Source organism: Vidua chalybeata, chromosome 2, assembly GCF_026979565.1.
Source record: "Vidua chalybeata isolate OUT-0048 chromosome 2, bVidCha1 merged haplotype, whole genome shotgun sequence".
Taxonomy (NCBI): Eukaryota; Metazoa; Chordata; class Aves; order Passeriformes; family Viduidae; genus Vidua; species Vidua chalybeata.
In genome coordinates, this window is record NC_071531.1 from 27,672,643 (window position 1) to 27,694,818 (window position 22,176).

Here is a 22,176-nt window from a genome sequence, read left to right on the forward strand (position 1 = left end):
AAGTTCTTGCTGTTCAGAAAAAAGTTTTCTGACAAAAGAAGATCATATCAGCATTTTTTACTTAATGCTTGAAAGACTATAACCCAGAAAAGCTGTAATGCCTGCAAAAAAAACCTGACAGCAGATTGCATATGGAGATGGTTTGATATTTTCATTCATAACACACAAGGACAATATTCTTTGAGGCAATTCTAAAAGTTAATGGTCTGGAGTAGTTTTCTCCTTTTTTTTGGTTTGGTTTGATTTTTTCCCACCTGACTGTACATTTTCTTTTAGAGTAAATTCAGCAGGAATATGTGTACACAAAAGCACAGCTATATCCTACTCATGTCCATCCAGTAAAAAAAGCAGACAGCTCAAAGGGGCATTGAAAAGAAGAGCTGACTGGTTGTGGTGGAAAGTGGTTTTTGTGTTTTGACTTAAGCAAAAGGCGTTTTGCTAGAAAGGCAAAGAAAAGTAAACAGCATTAATGACTATTTCACCTTCAATTGTGAATACGGATAATCACAAAATCTTTTTTCTCTTGCTCAGCTCTTTGGGAAGCAGTATTGGAAGGATCTTTTGGAAGGATTATTCTCCTTCCTCAAAATGAAGAATAAATGTCTTACATAGGACTTAGCCTTCTTTTTGGGCTTTATGATGATCTTAAGATTCTTCTTGTTGACAGAAATCATGTGTTGATGATCTTATAACTGTACTTCTGTATTGTATGGATAGTTATGTCCATTATGCATTTTGGTACATATCAAAATTAATAAGTTTTACACATACTAGGCTTGGACTCTGGATATAGTACATATCAATTTCTTTTTAATGTTATGTGTGATGGCAACTTTTATTCTTGAAGTTAATAACATTCTTATTTAAATGCATGGAGGATAAAGAGCCAACACAGAACTAATCTATTTTTCCATATGTTTGGTACCCTGTTTGGAAAACATAAGCAGTCTGAACAGTGCAATCAAATATGTTCCTCTCTGCTGTACCCTGTGTTAGCTATGACATAACTGTAAAGGAAGGGAGTTTAGCTTTCTAAGACTAGTGAATATGCTACTTTTCGATAAGCAGGAACTTCTAGAGATCCAAAAAGAAAAAAAATCACTTTGACTGGCCTGCAACCACTAACTTTTAACTTCAGTTTTCACAAAGAAGAAAAATAACTGCATTGCTCAACCACCCACAGCAAGATTATATAGTATTATTTATTCTCTCAATAATTTTTCAGAATAATCAACACAGGTGTTGCTTATACAGAACAAGGCAAATTATAACGTTTCATGTAACAAGTGCTAAGCATGCCTACTTAGTACATGATTTATATACCAATGCAGAACCAGGTCTGAGTATTTATTACTGCTTTGCAAATAGTTACAGAAAAAAACCCTGTATATTTTTAATTTACTGGACTGCACACTCAAGCCTTTGCAGCCAAATTTTTTTTCTTTGCCATATCCTTCTTTATATGGTAGTCAGACCTCCTTCCATAAGTGCAAATGCGGTTGTTGTAGCACCATCACCTCAGAAGATGCTGCAGAGCTGTGCTGCAAACGTTTGCTCACAGAGGAGGAAGACCAACCTGTGATGCCACCTTTAAAAAATGAGCCTGGAATGGCTTTCTAACACTGGTTTCCACTGTGATGTTTTACTGGTCTGCCTGCTCAAACACATTGTGGTTGTTTAAAGAGCATTTTCTCTCCTACCTTGTCTTGTCCTCCTTCAGTTTCTGGCACATGTGCAAGTGTGCTTGGTCTGCTAATTGAGGGCTCCCCTCCACTTGCTGCAAGGGGGGAAGAGGCAGAAATAAAGGGGAAACATAGAGACCTGCAGAGGTGCTTCTCTCACCACTTCTTACTCTCTGTGGCATTGGCATTCTGGCTTTTATAAGAGCCCTCCAAGTGTTTTTGAATTACTGGGCATTTCCCCATCCCTTATGAGGGCAGAGAAATGTTTGCAAAGAACCACATTCAGTAAATTTAAAAGAGTCAATGTGTAATAACTCTGAACCACAGCTCTTCTAAAAATAATGGGCGAGAGTGCTGGTTTTAGATGCATGTTAAATGCAGCAATGTGAAAGGAAGTGTATTTTTTCACCAAGATCATGGGACTTTTTGGGGAAAAGATACAGGCATGGCTTCATAGCTCTCCCATGTGGCTGTCACACACTAACAGACTGGGACATCACCTAGACAAGAGAGGTTTGCACAAACCTGATGCATATCAAGGTGCATCATCAGCCAAGCAATTGCCTCTGCTATTGGGCCCCTGAGCTCCCTTTGCACTTGTAGGCTTTAAATTTATGGAGTTTTACTGACAAGTAGGAACAAGTTGCCTTCAAACACTATCAAGCCTCATTTCTGTGCCCTGGTGCTGTGGACAACAGTTAAAGTTAACTGGAACAAACCAGAAACACAGCAGCAGTTTAAGGAAATGCACTGAGTTTATGCTGAATCTAATTATGCTCTTCTTTCCCCACTGTGAATTCTGTAACTTTTCTGACTTGTGGTGCTCTATTATTTTATGCATTCAGTTTTGGGTGGTAAAATCAAGGTATTCTTTTGTTTAATCAAGAAAAAATTACAATATATTTTGCCTCATTTAGAGCCAAAATCTTTTTACTAGGAAAAAAACATTGTTTTGTTCCATTCCTCTATAGTTCTAAAGGTTACCTCAGCATAAATTCATAGCTCAGTCCTTCATTGGATTAAACTATTACATGTTTTTTACCTTGTTGTGCAGTTTTATGCTGTAGAAACTCTGGTAAATTCAGTGAAAGCACCATGATGTACCTTTGGAGAGATATAGGGGTGACATAAACACTCTTAATATACACTCTCTCTGTATAAATTTAATTTAAGCATTCCTTGTCTTTGGTAATGACATTTTCTTTGGTGAAGACATCCAAATTCTGAACTTGTTGCTGTAGATCTCTTGCCAAAGTCAGAAAAGCCAAAAGAGTTGTTTTTTTTTAAATGAAGACAAGTGTCTACACTCGTTGCACAGACTGAGCACAGTCATTTTAGAGACTGATTGAATTAAACAGGAGTTCAAAACACATGTGAAGCAATCCCTAGTGGGGTTTTTAATTTCTTTTTTCTTCAGAAGTTTTTAAGGATGGAAAATGCCATTTGGACAGTGACAGAGATGTACTATGAAAGGAGTATTAAATGAATTGACTGCAACAATAAATGGTTACTATTTTTCCCTTCATGCTTTCTAAAGTTGATGCATATTTAAATGAAATCCTGCTTTGACATAGGTAATTCAGAAGCCTGCTGTTAAAAGTATTTTAATCTTTTCCAGCATCTGTCCTCTCACACACAAGGAGAATACCTGATTTAACTGTTTGAAATTAAAGTAACCCATGCCAGGGGTAGATGAATCACTTAATGAATTTTGACAGTGCAGATGTCTTCTCTCTGGCTTAGCAATCAGATTCAGAATTTTGTTCTTGAAATAAGAGTTGTGTGTAAAAGCCTTACTTTTTTTCATATCATCTCATCACTCTTAAAATATGTAATCATTGAACTATTCAAATATAGACTGTGTACTTTTTTAATAGCTTTGAGAATTATTTTGTATGATGATTTTTTTAAATGAATGTGTACTCTAATAACAAACCTTAAGATTTTACAGGAGTCACATTTTTAAGCAGTGTTTGTATACATTTTAACACTTTTTATATTTTCTATTATGATTTTGTATATTTTTATGTATACACAGTGTACAGATCTTTTCCTGTAAATAAAACATTTGTTTTCATGTTTAGGAGTGCTGGTCTTTTCATATTGCTTTAAATGAATGACACTGAAATACAGGTGGAACAAAAGAGGGAAGGTGCCTGTCAGCTCTGCCCACAATTTCAATGAAATCTCAAATTGAAATGGACAGTTAATCTGAGGTATCACAGTAAAATACAGAAAAGAGGCAAATATTGTAAAGCCAGTTTTATTCTAAAGTGAACATGTGTACCCGAGCAGATGTGCTAGGATTCCCTGGGAGAATGTATTCCCCATACTGCTCAGTCAATTTCTGAGCAGTAAATTCCTGGTGATTGTCAAGCAAGGAGGTTGTCGATTGTCAGGTTTGGAGGTCATGCTCTGATGACTTGGTGATGTACTTGAAATGTTGATAGACTTCAGCTAAATGGCTGTGCTACCCAGTCAAGGAATCCAGTGTTGTGTTTAAGGGAGAAGAGTGTTATGTCTAAGGGAGAAGCTTTTTAATAAATTATTAATTAAAATGAAAAACAGCTTACCAAAGGGAAAATGTAACTTGCCCTTCATCTGTGATAAGTACTGTATAATTCAACCACAACAAGCCTGCTTACATCCATTAAATGTGGAGCATACTGCTGCTTTTTGGTAGTACTTGAACTACACAGGTGCCTGAGTTGGGCCAGTGGAGGTGCTAATCAGTGTTTTCATCCCGGGGGCTCATCTTAAGTCCATGCCAACAAGACAGTTGGTTGCACATTAGTGGAATGATAAAAGTTGGATTGCCATTGTGTACACTCCTGGCAGACAAGTAATCATGCAGCTCATTCTGTGTATTACAGCACCTCCTGACAGGCAGTGCTGTGGGGCTAGTTACTGTCATGATATGCAAGTAACACCATCCAGAAAACTCAAATCAGTGAGATATGCTAGAGAATAAGCTGAATGCTGGTACCTACACATGAAGCAATTAATTGATACCTTTTAAATCCAGCAACTTTGTTTTTTTTGTTTAAAAAACTAACAAGAAAATATGATCAATGTGTTCCTGTCTATTAAATGCTCAGTCATCTTTACTCTTCTGTGACATCAGAGAGGACATTCTTGTCTCACTGCATTCAAACTGTACCTCAGTATGAGGTGTAAATCCATGAATTGTATTATGTGGGGTACAGAGGATATCTTGCTCACATGCTATTCTTCAGCAGGGAGGTGTGATAGTATCTGATAGTATCTCAGGGAGCCTTAGAGGCAACTCATTTTCAGGTCTATTCCCAAAATTGCACTGCCCTTTTTTGAACAACATGCCTTTTATTGTTTTACTCATAGAAGCCAACTGTGTTTCACTTGAGTAGTTCTTAGGGGCATAGTTCTATTGAGAGGTGACACTTCATACAGGCATTTCAGTCTGTATCTGCCTGTTGTGATCTGGCTGAAAGACATATCTCAGGATTTTTAATTCAGCTTGCTGTCTTGACTGCAGCATGAACTTGTTGAAGTGATTCTCCCCCTCTCCTCTGCTCTGGTGAGACCCCAGTTAGAGTACTGCATCCAGACCTGGGACCTCCAGCATAAGAAGGACATGGACTTGTTGGAGAGGAGGCTGACAAAGAGGTCAGAGGTCTTGAGCACCTCTTTTATGAGTAAAAGCTGAGACAGTTAGGGTTGTTCAGCCTGGAGAAGTCTCTGGGGAAACCATATTGTGGCCTTTCAGTATTTAAAGTAGACTTACAAGAGACATGGGACAGGCTTTTTAGTAGGGCCTGTAGCAGCAGGACAAAGAGTAATGGTTTTAATCTAAAATAGTGTAGATTTTGAATAAATATAAGAAAGATTTTTTTTATTATGAGCACAGTGGAACACTGGAACATGTTGTCCAAAGAGGTGGTAGTTGCCCCATCCCTGGAAATATTCAAGGTCAGATTGGATGGGACTTTGAACAACCTGTCTGATTTGAAGAAGGTCCTGATCATTGCAGGGGGTTAGGACTAGATGAGCTTTAAAAGTGACCTTCCAACCCAAACTATTCTGTGGTACTGTGATAAGAACAGCTAGACAAGCAAGGGAGGAGTCAGTCTTTTACTATAATCACATCCACCATCTTCTGCAGATAACTGCACCTGCAGCAGTGCTTAAACAGCATCTTACTGTGGGATTGCATCAATTAATGTAAACAGAGCACTAACATTTGTGGTTTGTTTGGACTTCTGTTCTAGCTTTCCTGATATCTTGATCTTTCCAGGGTGACAAATTTGATTGCTTCATCAGAATAGCATGGATTTATCTGCTGCACCCCAAAACTTAACAATGTATACTCCATATAGGTATCCTTCCTTGTTTTTTTAGATTCTACTTTCTTACACAGTAAGTTACTCCAGAGGATACACTTCAAAGAAATGGCAGTACTCTTATGGAAGTATAGTCTGACTCCAAAGCTTCATGCCTTGATAACCAAGGCAAGTAAGAAGTGCATGCCCTGTTATTTCTTTTTCCTAAAAATAAGCTAAGTAGATGCTTATTTAGTTTGATGAAAATATTAACTGATTATATTAAGCTGACTGAAAAGTAACTATAATGTAGAAATATAGGGGTGTATTTTTAAACTGGAAGCAGAATAGCCACCAGAAGACTGGCAGCACAAGAAGGTTGTGACAGATCACAGGGGGAATCATTGCTGGTGTGATTGCTGGATTCTTCATTATTAAAGTAAAGACGGTCCAGTAAAAGGAAGGGGGAGAGACAAGGAATTATAAAAGACATAAAGAAAACAGAAAGAAACAGCTAGAAGATGTACCATAACGGATGGGCAGGACTGTTGCTTTTTCCTAATAGTCACTTACTTGGGTTTGGCATTTTGTTTTCTTATATTTTTTTCTGCACATCTGAAAGAAATCCAACTCATCTGTAGGTGCTCATATTGCTGCTGTCAGGTTTAGTGTGCTGGGATGTGATCTTAAAATGAAGAACTACAGAACTGTAGAGCTAACAACAGACTTCTGCTGGAGTTCAGCTTTTTTGTAAACAGATGAATCCCACAAATTTAACTGAGAAAAGACTAATGGGGTTACACTGCTACACTCTGAACCACCTCCTCCCTGTGCTTATAGTCATCTGTATGATAACTGAAATAAGACAACTAATTTCCTCTGGTGACCTGTTTCTGCACATAGATAAATCAAATTTCCCCTTGGTTCCAAGATGCTGACAGGAAGGGGATAATTACTGTAGCAACAATTCCTTATAAGCTTGTGAGAGGACTCCAGAACCCTGAGGGTTATGGAAGGCAGGCAATAGGCATCACAGGTGCCTTGATTTTATGGAAGCAGCCAGAGGGGAAAACTACTGCCAGTGCTGACTCCAGGCTATGTCAGCTGCTGTTAATTACCTTGCTCCCAGACAGTTGTCTGACTGCAACTGAGCTGCCTGATTAAAATGTTTTACTGCCCCACCTTCTAAACAGTAATTGTTTTCCACTCTCATTCCTGGAGCACTGATGGAGAGGTTGTACTGGCTGCATCCTGCACTACTGCTACCACGTGCAGCAGATATGTCTCCTGGGGAAGTGAGGCCCTCGGGGTGGGGGGATGGGAGTGTTGCTAATGAAAGAGGTTTGGGTAATTCTGCATAAATCTAGAAGGCTTTGTTTTACCTTTAAGTATTGTTTAGTGATAGTTGTAGGAGTGAACGTGCCTCAAGAAGTTAGAGTTCATGACTTGTGAGTTGTCTGATGTTCTGTAAACTAGGCAGCATTCTCAATCTAAAGCTTTTACACTTTGGACTAAGGCAAAATGTCAATTTTTCCTTTGCTAAATGAAAAATTTTTGGCAAATTAAGGCAAGAAACATGAACGTGTGTCTTGAGCGAGCTGAAAGTGCCACAGGTCTATGCCTAGACCCAGCCCTACTGCCCATGAGGCACATGAGCCACGAGGTTTATATAAAGTGCTGTATCCTGAGCATGAAGAAGACAGATGACCAGAAAGGGAAAGTGGGAAAGGTTTGGTTCTGGACCTGTTTCCGAGCCTGCTTTTTCAGTAAAAGGGATAGGAGTCTTAGCTGATGTTTCCAACTGGATCAAGCACCATTACTTTTCTCCCCTAGAAATATTCCTCTTTGGAAGTGTTGGGTTGTCTTTCAGTTATTTCCACTACTTGCTTTTGTCTCTGCAAATGAAATTATAAGCTATCTGATGGACCTAATTTGGACTTTACAAATGCATGGGGCTGAAGGTAGCTGTCAGGACATTCAGCATTTTAATGAGTAGTTGTAGCATCCCAAGAAGTAGAGATAAGAAGAAAATGTGTAAGCTGTTACCAAAATAATATTAACAAAGTTGTTCCATGGTAGAAGAGTAAGGAAGGCAGAAACAACAGAGCATATCCCATATCTGAGAAATATTACCTTATTTTCATGGTTACAACATGCTATTCAGATAATTATTTTAAAATACTCCTTTTAGGTAAGTCCCCATGAAACATGTACTCTCATATAAAGTTAACAAAGTGAGAGATCAAAGCTGAAGGGATCATAAAGTGAGGATAGTTATTTTGTCAGAGGAAACAGGGAGAAACTTTTCTTTGCCCATACTTAAGTGTAATCAGCATGGCTGCTGAACTTCAAAGGGATTGATTAGGCACATGAAAGCAAATATTAACAATACTACTGTGTCTTCAATGCACACTGGTTTAAGACAGCACATGGTTGTTTTCAATGGTTTTATCACTGCAGGAAAAACAGACCAGTTGTCATCTTTATCTCATAAATGCTCTTTTCTGGCCTTAAGAGAGTAACTAAACCCCATACAGTATACAAAACAAGTAGCATGTGAAGTTAATTCCTCTTACCTAAAAGAAACTTAAGAAGAGTTTCCTAAAGGAAGATGAGGAACTTCAGTGAATAGCAAAAAAATGGATCCTCTCTCTCTTTTATATTCCCATTTCATAAGTTAGAATTGTTTAGGGTTTTGCAGCATGATTGATGGAACCTGACTAACAGAGGCAGCAGCAAATGTACCGGTCCCTACAGTAACATTTTACTTTGTAAGGAGAAATTAAGGGTCTATTACCACCATAATATGGGATGAGTGATTCCCAGATAATTTTAAAATAACTCACATTTTGCTGGAAGTTCAAAGCATAACAATGAGAAGTATTTTGACACTTGAAAAATCGATGTGCTTGTTTAGTTGCCGTCAATATGCTGTTCTGCTGACCCACTTTTTTCTTGTATTTTCAATTCTTCAGACATGGACTCTAGATCAGCCCAAAGGGATTAAAATGAAGACTGCAGCTGACTGTGATGGGTTTATGCTGGTATATTCCTGCCCAAATCTTGCTATGAATATAGAACATTACTAAATATTTGTAGAAATGTGATGTTATTGTGTTGGGGGGGGGTTGTTTGTGATCAGGTGGTTTTCTTTTTGGGGGAAGTAGGTTACGAACTACCTGTCTTTGGCTATGTAACAGGTTTAGGGAAAGTAAATCTTCCAGGTGTTCCTTATAGAGTTTCATTAAGGCTGAGACCCAGAGCACTGCACAAAGAAATCCAAAGTGTGAAGAGAAACTTCAGCAGCTCTTGGGCATTTTACCTACTGATTCTTCTTCCTTGGCACTAATTAATCCTACCTCTGGCTAAAACATAGGTTCTTATAAGCCTCCTTCTCCCCCAGATTTCCTGACTACCTGCCCTGTTGCTTCTGTTGCCCAAAATTATATTTCCATCAATTGCTATGAATGAGATATAGGAAGTTCTCTGATATGGGAATGCTGGAAGAACCTTTTAATTGCCAGATAAGCATTCTTCTGCTGGATGAGGACACTTAATAGTTTATCAAGAAATGAGAACCATAGTAGAGAAAGTGGTGGTATAAAGGATGAGGACTAAGTCTTCCCTGGGTTTTACTTTTATCTAGGTTTGCAGGCAATTAGGTATTGGTTTTACCTAAGGCAGAATTAGAAATTACTGAGAGGGGGTTGATTTGTGACTGTGTTTTAGTAGCAGATATTTGGTTTTATGTGTGACTAATGCAATAATAGAATCCATTGGGCTGAGAAATCAGAATTTCTTTTCTGACAGAATTTTTAATTCTTCTATAATTTCTTTCTCTTATTGAACAAAACCAAAACAAATTATCAAAAAAAATCCAGAAAAAAACCCCAGACTGTCAAAATATCCAGTAGATGTCTTTATGGATCTATAGCTCAACTTCATTCTGACTGTTCCCCTATAAATTAGATCACTAGGCTGGGCTACATTTCACTGCATTTCCTGCCCCTCACTGAGCCACTGCTGTTCCTGCACATGGAGGATGCAGTCTGGTAAGAGAGCTTGATCTGCTGGGTGAAGGATAGTGTTCTTCATTGAAGATACTTTTGACAAGAACCAAGGTGTAGCAGCTTAAGCATGAGATTTGGGCTGAAATATCCTTTTTTTTTTTTTCCCCACTGAAAATAAAATTGGCTAAATTAACAGCTTCTCTAATATTGAAGAAGCTGCATTTCACACTGAGAAAATGCTTTGCTAGGAAATTGACTAATTGATTAACAAGTGACAAACATGCCTAGTTTTTTTGTTTTCGAATTCACATAGAAATTCTTCGATTTTGAAGCTAGTGCTTGCTGTGAGAGAGGTGAAGAGTGGTGAAAGTGAAATGGAAGACAAATGATATAAATTTTTGGTTGACCTTTGAATCCTACTTGTAGTGAATTTCTACTGGCCTAAAGCCAGCAAACACAGAAGTTCTGTAAAGCCTTGGGTGAGTTGTAAGGTCTTGAATAAGTGTTTTCCCTGCAGGATTTGAACATTACATCTGAAGTAAGGTCATCCATAAAGTACTCAGCATACAATAGCTGTTCCTTATGTAGCAGACCTCTTGTGTATATTTCTGTACAGCCATTTCTGAAAATCTGATTCTAATTTAGATAAAGGGATTTAAGCGGCCACTGTAGAGCCGATATTCTTGTTTTCAGTTCAGATTCTGAAGATAATAATCAAGAGAGTTAGACAGAGTTAGACTGCAAACAAGACAGAAACAAGAAATAACTCCTACTACATTGAGGTGTTGGTTCTCTATTAACATCCAGTGAATGCCTAAAACATTTCCCAAATGAAATACCCAATTCCAAGCATGAGTACCGAGATTATTATCTGAATATTTGTTTTGAACATGAAATTCTGAAAAGAACTAAACTAGTTCACATTAGCAATGTGGGGGTAGAAAGTGATCTGTTTATGGTGTCCCAGTATGAGGAAAAGACAACTATCAAAGAAGAAGGGCTTTTTGAGGAATACAGGTTTATAAACTAGATACAAATGCATTTAGTTTGAGAGCAGTTATTATACTAAACATCAGGGGAACAAAACTCTGTAATAGCTTCTACTTCAAAAGACAATGAACCTCAAATTTATTTTCCTTTGGACACAGTCAGATTTCTGAATTGCATTAAAAGATGCAGTTTATAATGAAAAGGGGGTTATTTTAATGAATTACAGGCCCAGTACAGTTGTATATTTGTATTTATATTTGTATATTTGTAATTTCCACACTGTGTCAATGATTATTTCTTTGACTACAGCAGATTTTTTGCCCTGGAGGAAGAAGGATATTAGGATAAAATCATAAAATAAAGTTCTACAGATTTGAATTAGAATTGTCAAGCAAGTTTGTGAGGGTCTGAGCACTGATCTAACCTTTAATCCTCAAATTTTTCATGCTATAAGACTAGGATGATGATAACCATATGCTTCACAAGGATACCAAGGATTAACTCAAGTAAAAATATTTATTTAGTGAAAGTTACATAAATGCTGAAAAATATTCTCTGTCTGGGAAAACTAATTTTGGTTGTTTTCCATCCATCTAATCTGAAACAATTGTTGCTTCAATTTGTAGTAAGATACATGACTGTAAAGATATGCCTGGTACCCACAGTAAAACTCTGAGACGTAATCCCAACTGGCACAATATGGAGAAAAAATGTGCTGCAGTTTTAGTATTGTGCCACTACCATATGACAACAGATTACTCTGTTATTGAACAGGAGAGGTAAATTAGAGGCTCTGTCACTGCCAGGGTTACACTTTTTCAATACTTTTTCATCTGTTGAATTTGATTGTCCTCATAAAGCAACTAAATTCTTTGTTTATCTAATATGCTGTATTGCACTGCATTACAGAATGTTGCTTTCTGTTTTCTTCGCCTGACCTGTGCTTATATTCAGCTTTGAAATGGTAAGTAGCACCAAATGCTTAACTGGAGTCCTACTTATAAAACATAACATTGGACATATTATAGAAAAACAGGGATATTAGAATTGAAATGGGGAACTCTGAGGCTACATAAATGCTTGACCTTAATCAAAGCAAGCTGTGGGCTAAAACTGAGTCTGATCCCTGACCTGCCATTGCAGTTTAGACCACTGCAAGAGAAGATCCTGTGACATCCATTCAGTGTGGCTTGGCAATGGCATTTTGAAAAGTAGCTCAAGTTTAGACTACCTGTGGATCACATATGCCTTTGTAGGACTTTAACTGTCCACACCAAACTTGGAAATCAGTTCAGAATGAAAAACTTAACTGCCAAATGCTTTCACACAACTTCTAGATCACACTGAAGTAATGGAAAGTGTGAAGCACAATGGCTATTATTTCATCCTTTTCCCCTCTGTATTTCTCTCAGGACTGGCTGAGCTCTTGACCATCCAGACTCTCCCTTGAGAACAGATGTACCTGTGAAGCCAGCAAAGAAACACCACTTTGGCCGAGCTTCCTATGAAGTCTTATTGCAAGAGCAATGAGGCTACCAAGGGACCTTGTTTACAAAAATCCTAACACCTTTTTTTTTTAGCTGTGAACATGCCACATTTCTTGCTCTACAGTAAGCTCTGAATACTGGAAATTTCCTTTTATCTATCAATCTATCCTGCAGGTTTAATGTTATAGGTGGAAGAGTATGAAAAACAGCTGATTGTAAATGTAGTTCTCGAACTGCCAGCACAGCTGTAGGCTGATCATGATAGGCAAGGGCAAACTATTTGACTGAAGCTGTTTTCCCTGTACTGGAGAAAATTTGAGATGTGTAACCCTAAAATTTATCTGAATGGTTAAAGAGTTTGTTGTTTTATTGCCTTTTGAGTAGTGACAATGATTCTAGAGGTCAAGTCTTTGCCTACACCTATTTCCTTGCTAGTCCTCAAACAGGCAGCAATGTAAATCTCCTGTCATTCAATCATTGCAGTTTATGCTGATTTATTTCCCTGTATCCGCTAGGGTTAGTGTGACTCTGACCCCTTCTATTGACTAGCATGGCCTACCAGGTTGTCAGGAAGCAATTGAGGCAATGTTCCCTCTTCTCTAAGCTAGTCACAATCAACATCCACTAGAGTGGACACAACCTCTTAAACAGAGAAACAGCTATACTTTTGTTTTGAAATTTGCCTGGTCCAAATATAACAAAATGATTACCTGCGTCATACCTAGGGGGCTTAATCTAAATTACACTGATCACTTAAACCTTTGGAGCAATAGGTTAGTCCATCCAGGTTTAAAGACTAAGTGGAAGAGACAAGAAAAGACCTATTACATACCTTATATGAAAAGATTACTTCTTGTATCATAGAATGTTATCATGGGTTGGGTTGGAAGGGACCTTTAAAGATGATCTAGTTCCAACCACCCTGCCATGGGCAGGGACATCTTTCACAGGATTGTGTTTCTCAAAGCCTTGTCCAACCTGGCCTTGAACAATTCAGGGTATCCACACTTATCTGGACAACCTCTCTTATCATCCTCATTGTAAAAAAAAAAAAAGAAAAAACAAAATTATATCCAGTATAAATCTACCTTCTTTCAGTTTAAAAGCATTACCCCTTTTTCTGTCACTACAGACCCAGATGAAAAGTCTCCATCTGTCTGCCTTATAGTCACTTCAAATTCAACACCTCAGCTTCACCCTCTTTGGAGTCTCCTCTCTTCTCCTTTCAGAAATGCCTTTTGCAGGATGGATATGGACTACAAAAGGATCCCATCGTCTTTGCTACAAACCCTGCTCACTGCATTTCCCCTTGATTTCCCCTTGTCTAATGTGGAGGTGTCTTCCCACTTCTGTGAAGCTTCATGTTTCTCTGTTGCTATGAAAGGAGCAACATAGGAAGAGACATTAACATATTAGATCCTGTTTAAAATAAGATTTAAAGAGATATTGCTGCCCTTCACTTTCTGTGTCTTCCAGAAGAAGGATCTTTTAACTGGATTTCATTTCCATTATTGCATTCCCTAGCCACAAATTGAAAATCATTATATAGTTTAAAACATGTGCTTATCCTCTTTGTATTTCTCTTCATCATTCATCTGCATTAGTTTATATATTATTATTATGGACAGAAAAACTCTTTGTTATTCATCTGGCAGCTGGGAAGTTCCACGAAGGCCCTGGAAGAGGGGGCTGGCCTGAGCAACAAGCTACTCATTAGGTAAGAGAAGGTGACATAGCTTCCTGGGAGCTGTCAGAGCCACAGCAGAGGCACCTGGGAGGTGTCTGATGTGTGATGTTGGGCTCAGGTCCCATTGAGGAAGATTCCCTAAGTACATAATTATCATTATTATTCAAATCTCTTCAGGGGAAAAAAAAAAAAAAAGTCTTATTTTTATCATTCTCCTTAATTTCTCCCTTACCCATCATGCTCCATTACATGAAAAATTTGGAAAGGTCACAGTAGTAATGACTTTCAAGTAAATGTGTATATTCTTTTGAGCATCACTTCTCAAGATCCTTGGGGAAAATGACAGGGTCACCTATTTTTTAAAAGTGCAATGATTTTAATACAAGAAAACAGACACTAGAAATCAAATCACTAATCAGGGACTTATATTCACATTTAATACATCCCTTTTAGTCACACTCTCCCTCCTTATTTTGCTCAGAGGCACTTTCTGACACCAAAAATAGCACATTACTGATCACATGGTGTGAGTGGACCTTTTATCCAATTGTAATATGCAATAGAGTGATGTGCTAACCTGAGTTTCAGTAGTCCAGGGAGACTGAGGTACACTAGCTGAGCAACAAAAAATGTGAAAGAAATTAGTGTAAAGCTCATGAGCTGCAGGGGAGCAAGGCTATTTTGCTTCAGCAAAGATTCTGACATGTAATCTCATCTGTAGTTTTCAAACAATTGGTTCCCAAGATCTATAAGTGACACAGGTTTAAACTTGACTTAAATTTGGCTGTCACTAGCAATGCAGCAAATTTCTATTTTCTCTGAGTGTCATCTTCAAATTTTGTGAAATAAGTGGAGATTCACTCAATCACACTGTGATCTCATCCATAACCACACCTTCTTGAACACTCATTATTAGTACCTTGACTTCTGTATCAGTAAAAAATTAATTTCTGGTATGTAAAACAAGGTTAACCTCTTGTGAGAGATGGTCTGAAGTTTCCCTCATTTGCCTCACGACCGTCGCAAGGACCTTGAAGACCCCTGACAGGAGTTCTGGCCTGGCCGAGCTGGACACGGACACTTGCCAAGTGACTGTTAGCAGGTGCACTCGCTGTGCTTCTACAGAACGCTGCATTCCAACAGGTTGTGACAAGTGGTGGCTTGTCCCTGCGTGCCAGCACCTGCTTCACAGACCAACGGGCTCTTCACAGTGGCCCATCAATCTTCCCCACCTTCTGGCCAGATGCCACTCGCTTTGGCTAGACTATATAAACTGTAACTTTTTGGGAAGACTTTGGTGCACCCCCATGAATGACGGCGAATCTATGTGGCTGGACCATTGAGGATCTCCTCTTGACAGTGGTATCTATATTCCTGTTCCCCTCTTTTCTCTCTATTCTTTATTTCCCTTTTCTGTCCCCTCTATTTCATTTGCTGTTGGTACCTAAATAGAGGTGCATTTGCATTGATTAAACTGATGGTCCCCTGCTGTTTGCCTTTTTGCACTTTTGGGATCGGTTAACGAACCATCACGATACCCTGACAACCCCGCATGAGCAGATTGTGACACCTCTGAAGCTGCCACACCATTAGGCTAGCCAGCTAATAATACCTGTTAGTGCAGTATGTCCTCATGCACAGTTATACCAGCCATGTTGGGGTTCCCGTGCTGTTCTGTGGAACATGCAACAGCAGGATTCTCCCAGTGATCACCTCCTCAGCAGCAAACTCATGGCTACAGAGAAACTCCCTATCTCCTGAGTGAATGCTTAATACTTGCATGTAACATGTGAAAGAGTAGGTTTCTGTCAGCACCACCACGGTGAAAGGAAGGTAGTCAGAGGTGTCATTAAGAATCTGTTTGGGGTGGCTGCATGGGTGGAAGTTTGAACAATGGGAACTTGACAGAGATGTGTGATGGGAATAAAAGACACTGAGAGAGGTAGGAGAAGATGAAACAAAATCTGCACAACTACATTAACTAATAATTATAAAGGACTGATGCACTGAAAGTGTAAGCACACTGACCTTGCCCAGCTACTTGGCTGTGTGCAGCCTTTTTGGGACCTGACCCTTGGGGAAGCTGCCCCAGGCACAAACAGTCATATTGCCAAGAGCCAAAAGAGCCTTCCATAAAGAGACAACAGGGAAAATGGGATCTCCTCTACCATCTCCTCCAGCTTCACCCCAGCATCATTTGGTCTCAGACAGTTTAGTGCTTTAATTTTGTCCCTGAATCTTGATGTCTGCCTGGCATGTTATGAGCCCAGTAACACTCCAGCTTAAACAGTGCATCTCTCTCCTGGAGGACAGCACAGGAAGGAGGACAGCAGCACACCTCATGCCATCCCATCTGAGGGAATTCCTGCAGCTGGAAAAAAATCACTATTTTCCTCAGTGATTTACCACCTCAGGACAGTGCAGTAGGCAATGCCAAAGACAAAACTCTTTCTCTAGATTTCCAGGACCATGAAAGTGACTCAGGGACTGCTTGAGAGTTAATTTAAAGATGCGCTCTGTAGGATGAGTTTTAAAGCTGACTCAGAGGCTGATGGTTCACAATACTCTGCACAGATATATGACAGCTGGAAGCTAAAACCACAACTGCAGTCAACCAACACCATTTTCCAATCTTTGGGGCATTTCCCAAAGCAAAAAGACTAATACATAGAGAGCTAAAAATTATGCCGTATGTTCTGTTTATTTTTAAGGTGCAGGAGAAAATACCCTACTGTGTTATCTCACATCTGCAAACAGGGAACTGTGAAAAATGCAGGCCAGATAATTTCTGTGTTAGGAGGCACCAGCCTTCCGTGACAATTCTCAGCTAAGCATGAAGAGAGGAAAGCTGAGTGCCAGGAAGATTAACCAGGAAGATTCTTTTCCTGAGGTGTTAAATTTACAAGAAAGTGTGAGAACAACTACAGAGGTGCCAAGAACACCAATGATGCATTGTATGGGGATGTTACTATTGTTCCCGTTGTGAAAGGAGGAGGAACAGACAAAAGGGATGGGTTTCACCTTCTTGAGTGAAGCACATTTCTCAGTGTGAGTTAAAACCAATTATTTTCACTGCTAATACACAGTGGCATATCAGAGGAGAGCTGCAGGTTAATGCTGTACATTAGTTATCATTTTGGTTTGATTAGTAAAAAGTATCTATCCCAAAACTGACCAACTGCCTCCCCTTCAGGGTTGCTTATCACATCTTCATGTGTAAAGACAATGCAAAAATGTATTTGCTATCAATATTATATAACCTGCTCCAGTGATCACAGCACAATCAGATTATCTCTCAGTCAAGGACCTCAGACAAAGTGTTCAGAGAATAAAGAAGCAAGACACATGCTGCTGTTGAGAAGTTTTCATAAGAATCATAAAAGGTAAGGGGGAACAGTTACTGGTTTTCTTCAGCATTAACACTTTTCAAATTGAATGTTCTATTTGCTTCAGTGTCAGCTCAAACTAGACTTTGGAAATGAAGCCCTGGTCTTGGGGAAGGCAATAGAACTTTCTCCTTCTGATTTCAAGGAGGTTTCACAGCTTGCTTGAGATTTTGCCCTCAAATTCCAAGAGTAGATTCTTTTGTTGTTTAAGAAATTTAGGTTAGATGAAGCAGGCCAGGTATGATCTCAGGCTGTAGCAAAACTTTAATATATTTGGCTGTTACTTTAACTTTTTTTTAACTTTAATTTAACTCTTCCCTTGTCTCAGTTCCATAATAATATATTGCTGCTGTTGATAAATACTAAAGGTGGGCTCCAGCATACACTGAGCAAGAAAAGATAAAGGGTGTTTCTTCGCTTTGGAATAATATAATGGACATAATGAAGAAAGAAAACTGAGAACAACCTCTAACGTAATCTAATAAAAAAAAGTGTTCATAAACTATGCATATTTTTTGCAGATTTCCTACTGCAAATACTTTCAAAACTTCCAGATCTGCCGTTATCAAACCTTAGAGTCAGAATTGTCAACACAGAAACATTAGGAGGCTCACTTTGGAGTACTGACAATGGCATTTACAGGAATAAGGGACCTGAATTGGATGTAGACTATGCCTTGGTGCTCATGAGACAAAATTCATTATGTATTTTGGCATGTTGCTGAACTGTGAATTTAACAGTAAGGATGTAGATGTCCACAAAACCAGTAACTGCAATTATATTTGGTTTCAAGGGGATCTATCATGATAATGGTATTTACAAATGGTCCCCTTTATTTTGTTTTCTAGGTCATTAAATCCCTTTGTCTCCTTGTCCATTTCCCCCCCACACTCCTCAACCTCACCAAATGTTTGAGTATTCTTCTTGTAAATACTTTTGGCAACTAACTCTGAAGGATACAAATTAATACCCAGCGTGCCCTCAGAAGAATACAAGCAATTTCAGTAAGCAAACATTTCATCATTTTTCTTTTCTTCCTATCTAGCAATATGCTGTTGTTTGCAAACACTTCCACCTCAAGACTCCAGTAGTATTGTTTGGACAAGCTTTCAATGTCCTTAAAGATACATCTATAAGACTGGTAGTCACAATGGTCAAGAATGTCTGATAGACCCTGAAGAATATACAAGTTAAAAATAATGCATGTCTTACCTGCTTATTCATAAGTATGTAGATAATGGGATTGCAAACAGTGCTGCTTTTTGCTAGGATGGAAGGTATGATGCTTGTAACTGCAGTCACAGCACCTGGTTTGCCAAATGTTGCAAGTAATGCTATAACCCCATATGGAATCCAGCACACCAGATAACAGATAACTGTAGTGATCACCATGAACAGGACGTGGTATTCCCTTTTGCGGGCAGCATTCTTGTGGATTTTTCCAACCTAGAGAAAGGTTTAAAAAGAGATAAAATTTAACAAGCGGAGCTGTTGGATTGACTGCCTGAGCAACCTGGGACTATTGGTCTCGGATCAGCAATAACAATCAACACTGTAGTTCCAGAAGCAAAACGAACACAAACCCAAAAGTGATTGAATGCAGTGAAAAGGCTTGCATCATCTCCATCAGGCACTAGGGGAAGCTTTGCAGAGATCACACTGCATGCCAGCATAAACCAGAGTCCCACTGAAGGTTGGAGCAAATGTAGAAATGTGTCAAACCATCTAGCCCTTAACAGATGTTAAGTCATCTGCAGTTGCTTTTAAGGTATGGAGTTTTGTGTAAATGTACCATGTTTTCATTCAAATTATGCCAGTACACAGAACTTGCTTGAGATGAAGAAGCTTTACATAGCACATCTGAACCACCAGGAATATTTTCTGTTAAGGGTGTGGAAATAGCAGAGCAACATTGGGACTGTGCTTAGTATCTCTGTCCTTGGATCTTTTCAACACCAGATAAAGCCTCAGCTGGCCTGGCATAGTGTTAGCCATGGTCATACTTGGAGTGAGAGACCAGAGAAGCCTTCCTGAATCACTTGATGAAGTTTTAAGTGGTAGGATTCATTCCTTCTAGACTATTTTATCCAGGTACTTAACCATTTTGGTAAAAGAGCTTCACTCCTCATAAGGATCAGAAATAGGTTTTTGTGCTTTTTAAAAAAAAATGTGTTGAATGCTGATTCATTGTTGTTCATTGTTTTTTTTCAGGGAAATAGAGTAGAATTGGCTAAACAGGAAAAGCAGATGTAAATAAGCAGTTTCAAAATGATGGTACAAGAGTCTATTTTGTAACTATGAATTTGCTAGTAGTTACAGCGTGTAGGCAAATCTGCTGTGGAAGTATTTATAATCTGTACTTCAAAATTTATTCTCCTTTAACCTGTTCTGGATTGAAGCATCACGCCCTTTGGGAGTCTAGAGCTCTAAGATAAAATTTTAACATTAAAATAATAGCCAACTTTTATTTTTAAGCCTTAGTGTGAATACATTTTTCTGTAGACAACACTGCTCTTGTTGCAACCAACTCAGTGTTTGGGCAGCTGAGTGCATTGGTGGCAAGAGTGAGGAATGCTCATTCCCTAAAAATCAAAAGCAAACTCTGCAAGGAGGTTAATTCTGGAGACTCCCTCTCCACTGACTCTGGATGGAAACTCAGCTCACTGGTCTCCTGAGGTTATAGTTGATTCCTCAGCTTTACCCCAGCATGTGTTTAGCAAACCCAGATGTGCCAGCAGGACTTCAGGGACTATTCAAATGTTTAAACTATATTGATTGAGCCTTTTATTCAGCCAAATCTAATTTATGTCCACTTTAAGGTCTTTCTGCCTCTTGAATTCAGCACTTGAGAGTAAATTGCACCCATGGGAATTAAGCCCATGTAAAACTATAAACACAAATAAGCAAAAAAGCTGCTTTGTGTAATGGAACACATCCAAACTTTACTTAATCAAATAATAATAAAAAAGTTTTAAATCAATAGGTTTAAACTGATACAGGTAAATGAACAGAGCACAGTTTAAGGTGGAAGCCACCAACCATCCCAGTCTGATGTCATTTGCTGTTACCTGACACATACTTTGTGCATGCCAAGGAAATAGAGCTTTTTCTACCTCTTTGTAGAGTGGGTCTTTTTGCATAAAGTATGTGTTTATGTATCAGATTGTGAGTTAAACACATATATAGTGACTCTATAAGGCAAAGTAATATGGTTACAGTTTCTTTTTAGTTCATTATGACTCTAGGTTTCTAGAGTGCTTGGTTCTATGTGGAGTTTCAGTGGAAATGTTCCTGTAAATAAAGCACACACTAACTTTGCCTGCCCAAAACTATTAAATATTTTTCCTGACTGTTTTTTAATGATTTTCCACAAAAAGACAATAACAAAATAAAGTCTATCCTTTCTGAGAAGACTTGGGACTACTTTTTTTATAAGACTGCAACCTGTTTTTCTTATAATTACTTTAGCTTGAAAAAATGACTAATAATAGAGAATGATCCAATCCTGTATTGTTTATTTGAACTAAATTTTTCATGACTAATGGGAAATTTCTCTGACTGATGAATCCAGGATCTCATGTAAGCTGCAGCTGTGCTACAAATTAAATATTAACCAAGGAATGCAAATCCCCAGTTAGCCATGGCATCCACAGCTGAAGATCTTCAATAAACACAGAAGGATCAGGTAACACATTTTTCCTCTGAGTTTAAATACGTGTCTAGAAGAGTTTTCAATAATTTACCATCTGCACAGACAAAATAGAGACCATAAATGAAGGAAGGAAAGATGCCTAAAAGTAGAGTGGCTATGGATGTGATTTTGGCATGTATCCTTCCACTTTCACATCTTTAGGTCATTTCCATAGGAAGGGAAGTTTTGAAATCATGTACCATGTTTGTCCTCACACTCTTGGTTTCATTGTCTTTGTAGTTTTGCAGCCTACCTTTAGAAGGTGTTACCTTAAAAATTTGTCAGTTTATAGGTACTGGAAGGCATCCAGCAAAATATAACTCGGGTTCAGGTAACCTACAGAAAGATTACACTTCTGCAGGTGAAATAGCAGCAGAAATTTTAATGTTAAAATAATTCTATTTGTTATTTTAAAACTACTGGATGATTTAACACAATTGCTACATTGTATTTTCAGTAGTCAAATGGAAATGCCTCCCTGGATATCCTGCTGGTAGAAGAGTATCAGATAGTAATGACAAAAAATAGATTCAAATAATATTCTAGAATAGCTGAGCTTGTAAATCTCTCTCTAAATGTGAACATACAGGGTATATATAATATGAATTTAAAATACTTAGAAGATCTAAACCACATTTTAAAGTGGCACAAGAAATACTGGCCCATTGGGATCAGATTTTACTTATGTAGGATTTGCTGTAAATTCAGCTGTTTTCTCTGGGACAAAGATCATCTCCTGCCAAATTTAGCAATATAAAGGTTGTTTCCCAACCTATATTTAATATATATTCCCACTATATTTAATGAAAAGAAGATTGAGGGATTGGCTGTTGAGGGGTTTTTAATGAGGAAATTGTGTTCATCCCCTACTTTCATCCTGGGAAGTAGCAGAAATGTTTTGGTTTTTCAGAACTCAGCTGGAGGCAGCGACAGGCAAGCTTGTCT

At 38.4% G+C, this 22,176-nt stretch overlaps 1 protein-coding gene across 1 annotated transcript in view; it reads right to left on the minus strand.

Moving 5' to 3' along the window:
- Positions 1-22,176, minus strand: part of LOC128784711 (pinopsin-like) — a 73,964-nt gene that overhangs the window by 3,106 nt on the left and 48,682 nt on the right. The window contains exon 3 of the mRNA XM_053936546.1: positions 18,753-18,986. Coding sequence (XP_053792521.1) covers positions 18,753-18,986 — 234 coding nt within the window. The remainder of the gene's footprint in view (positions 1-18,752; positions 18,987-22,176) is intronic.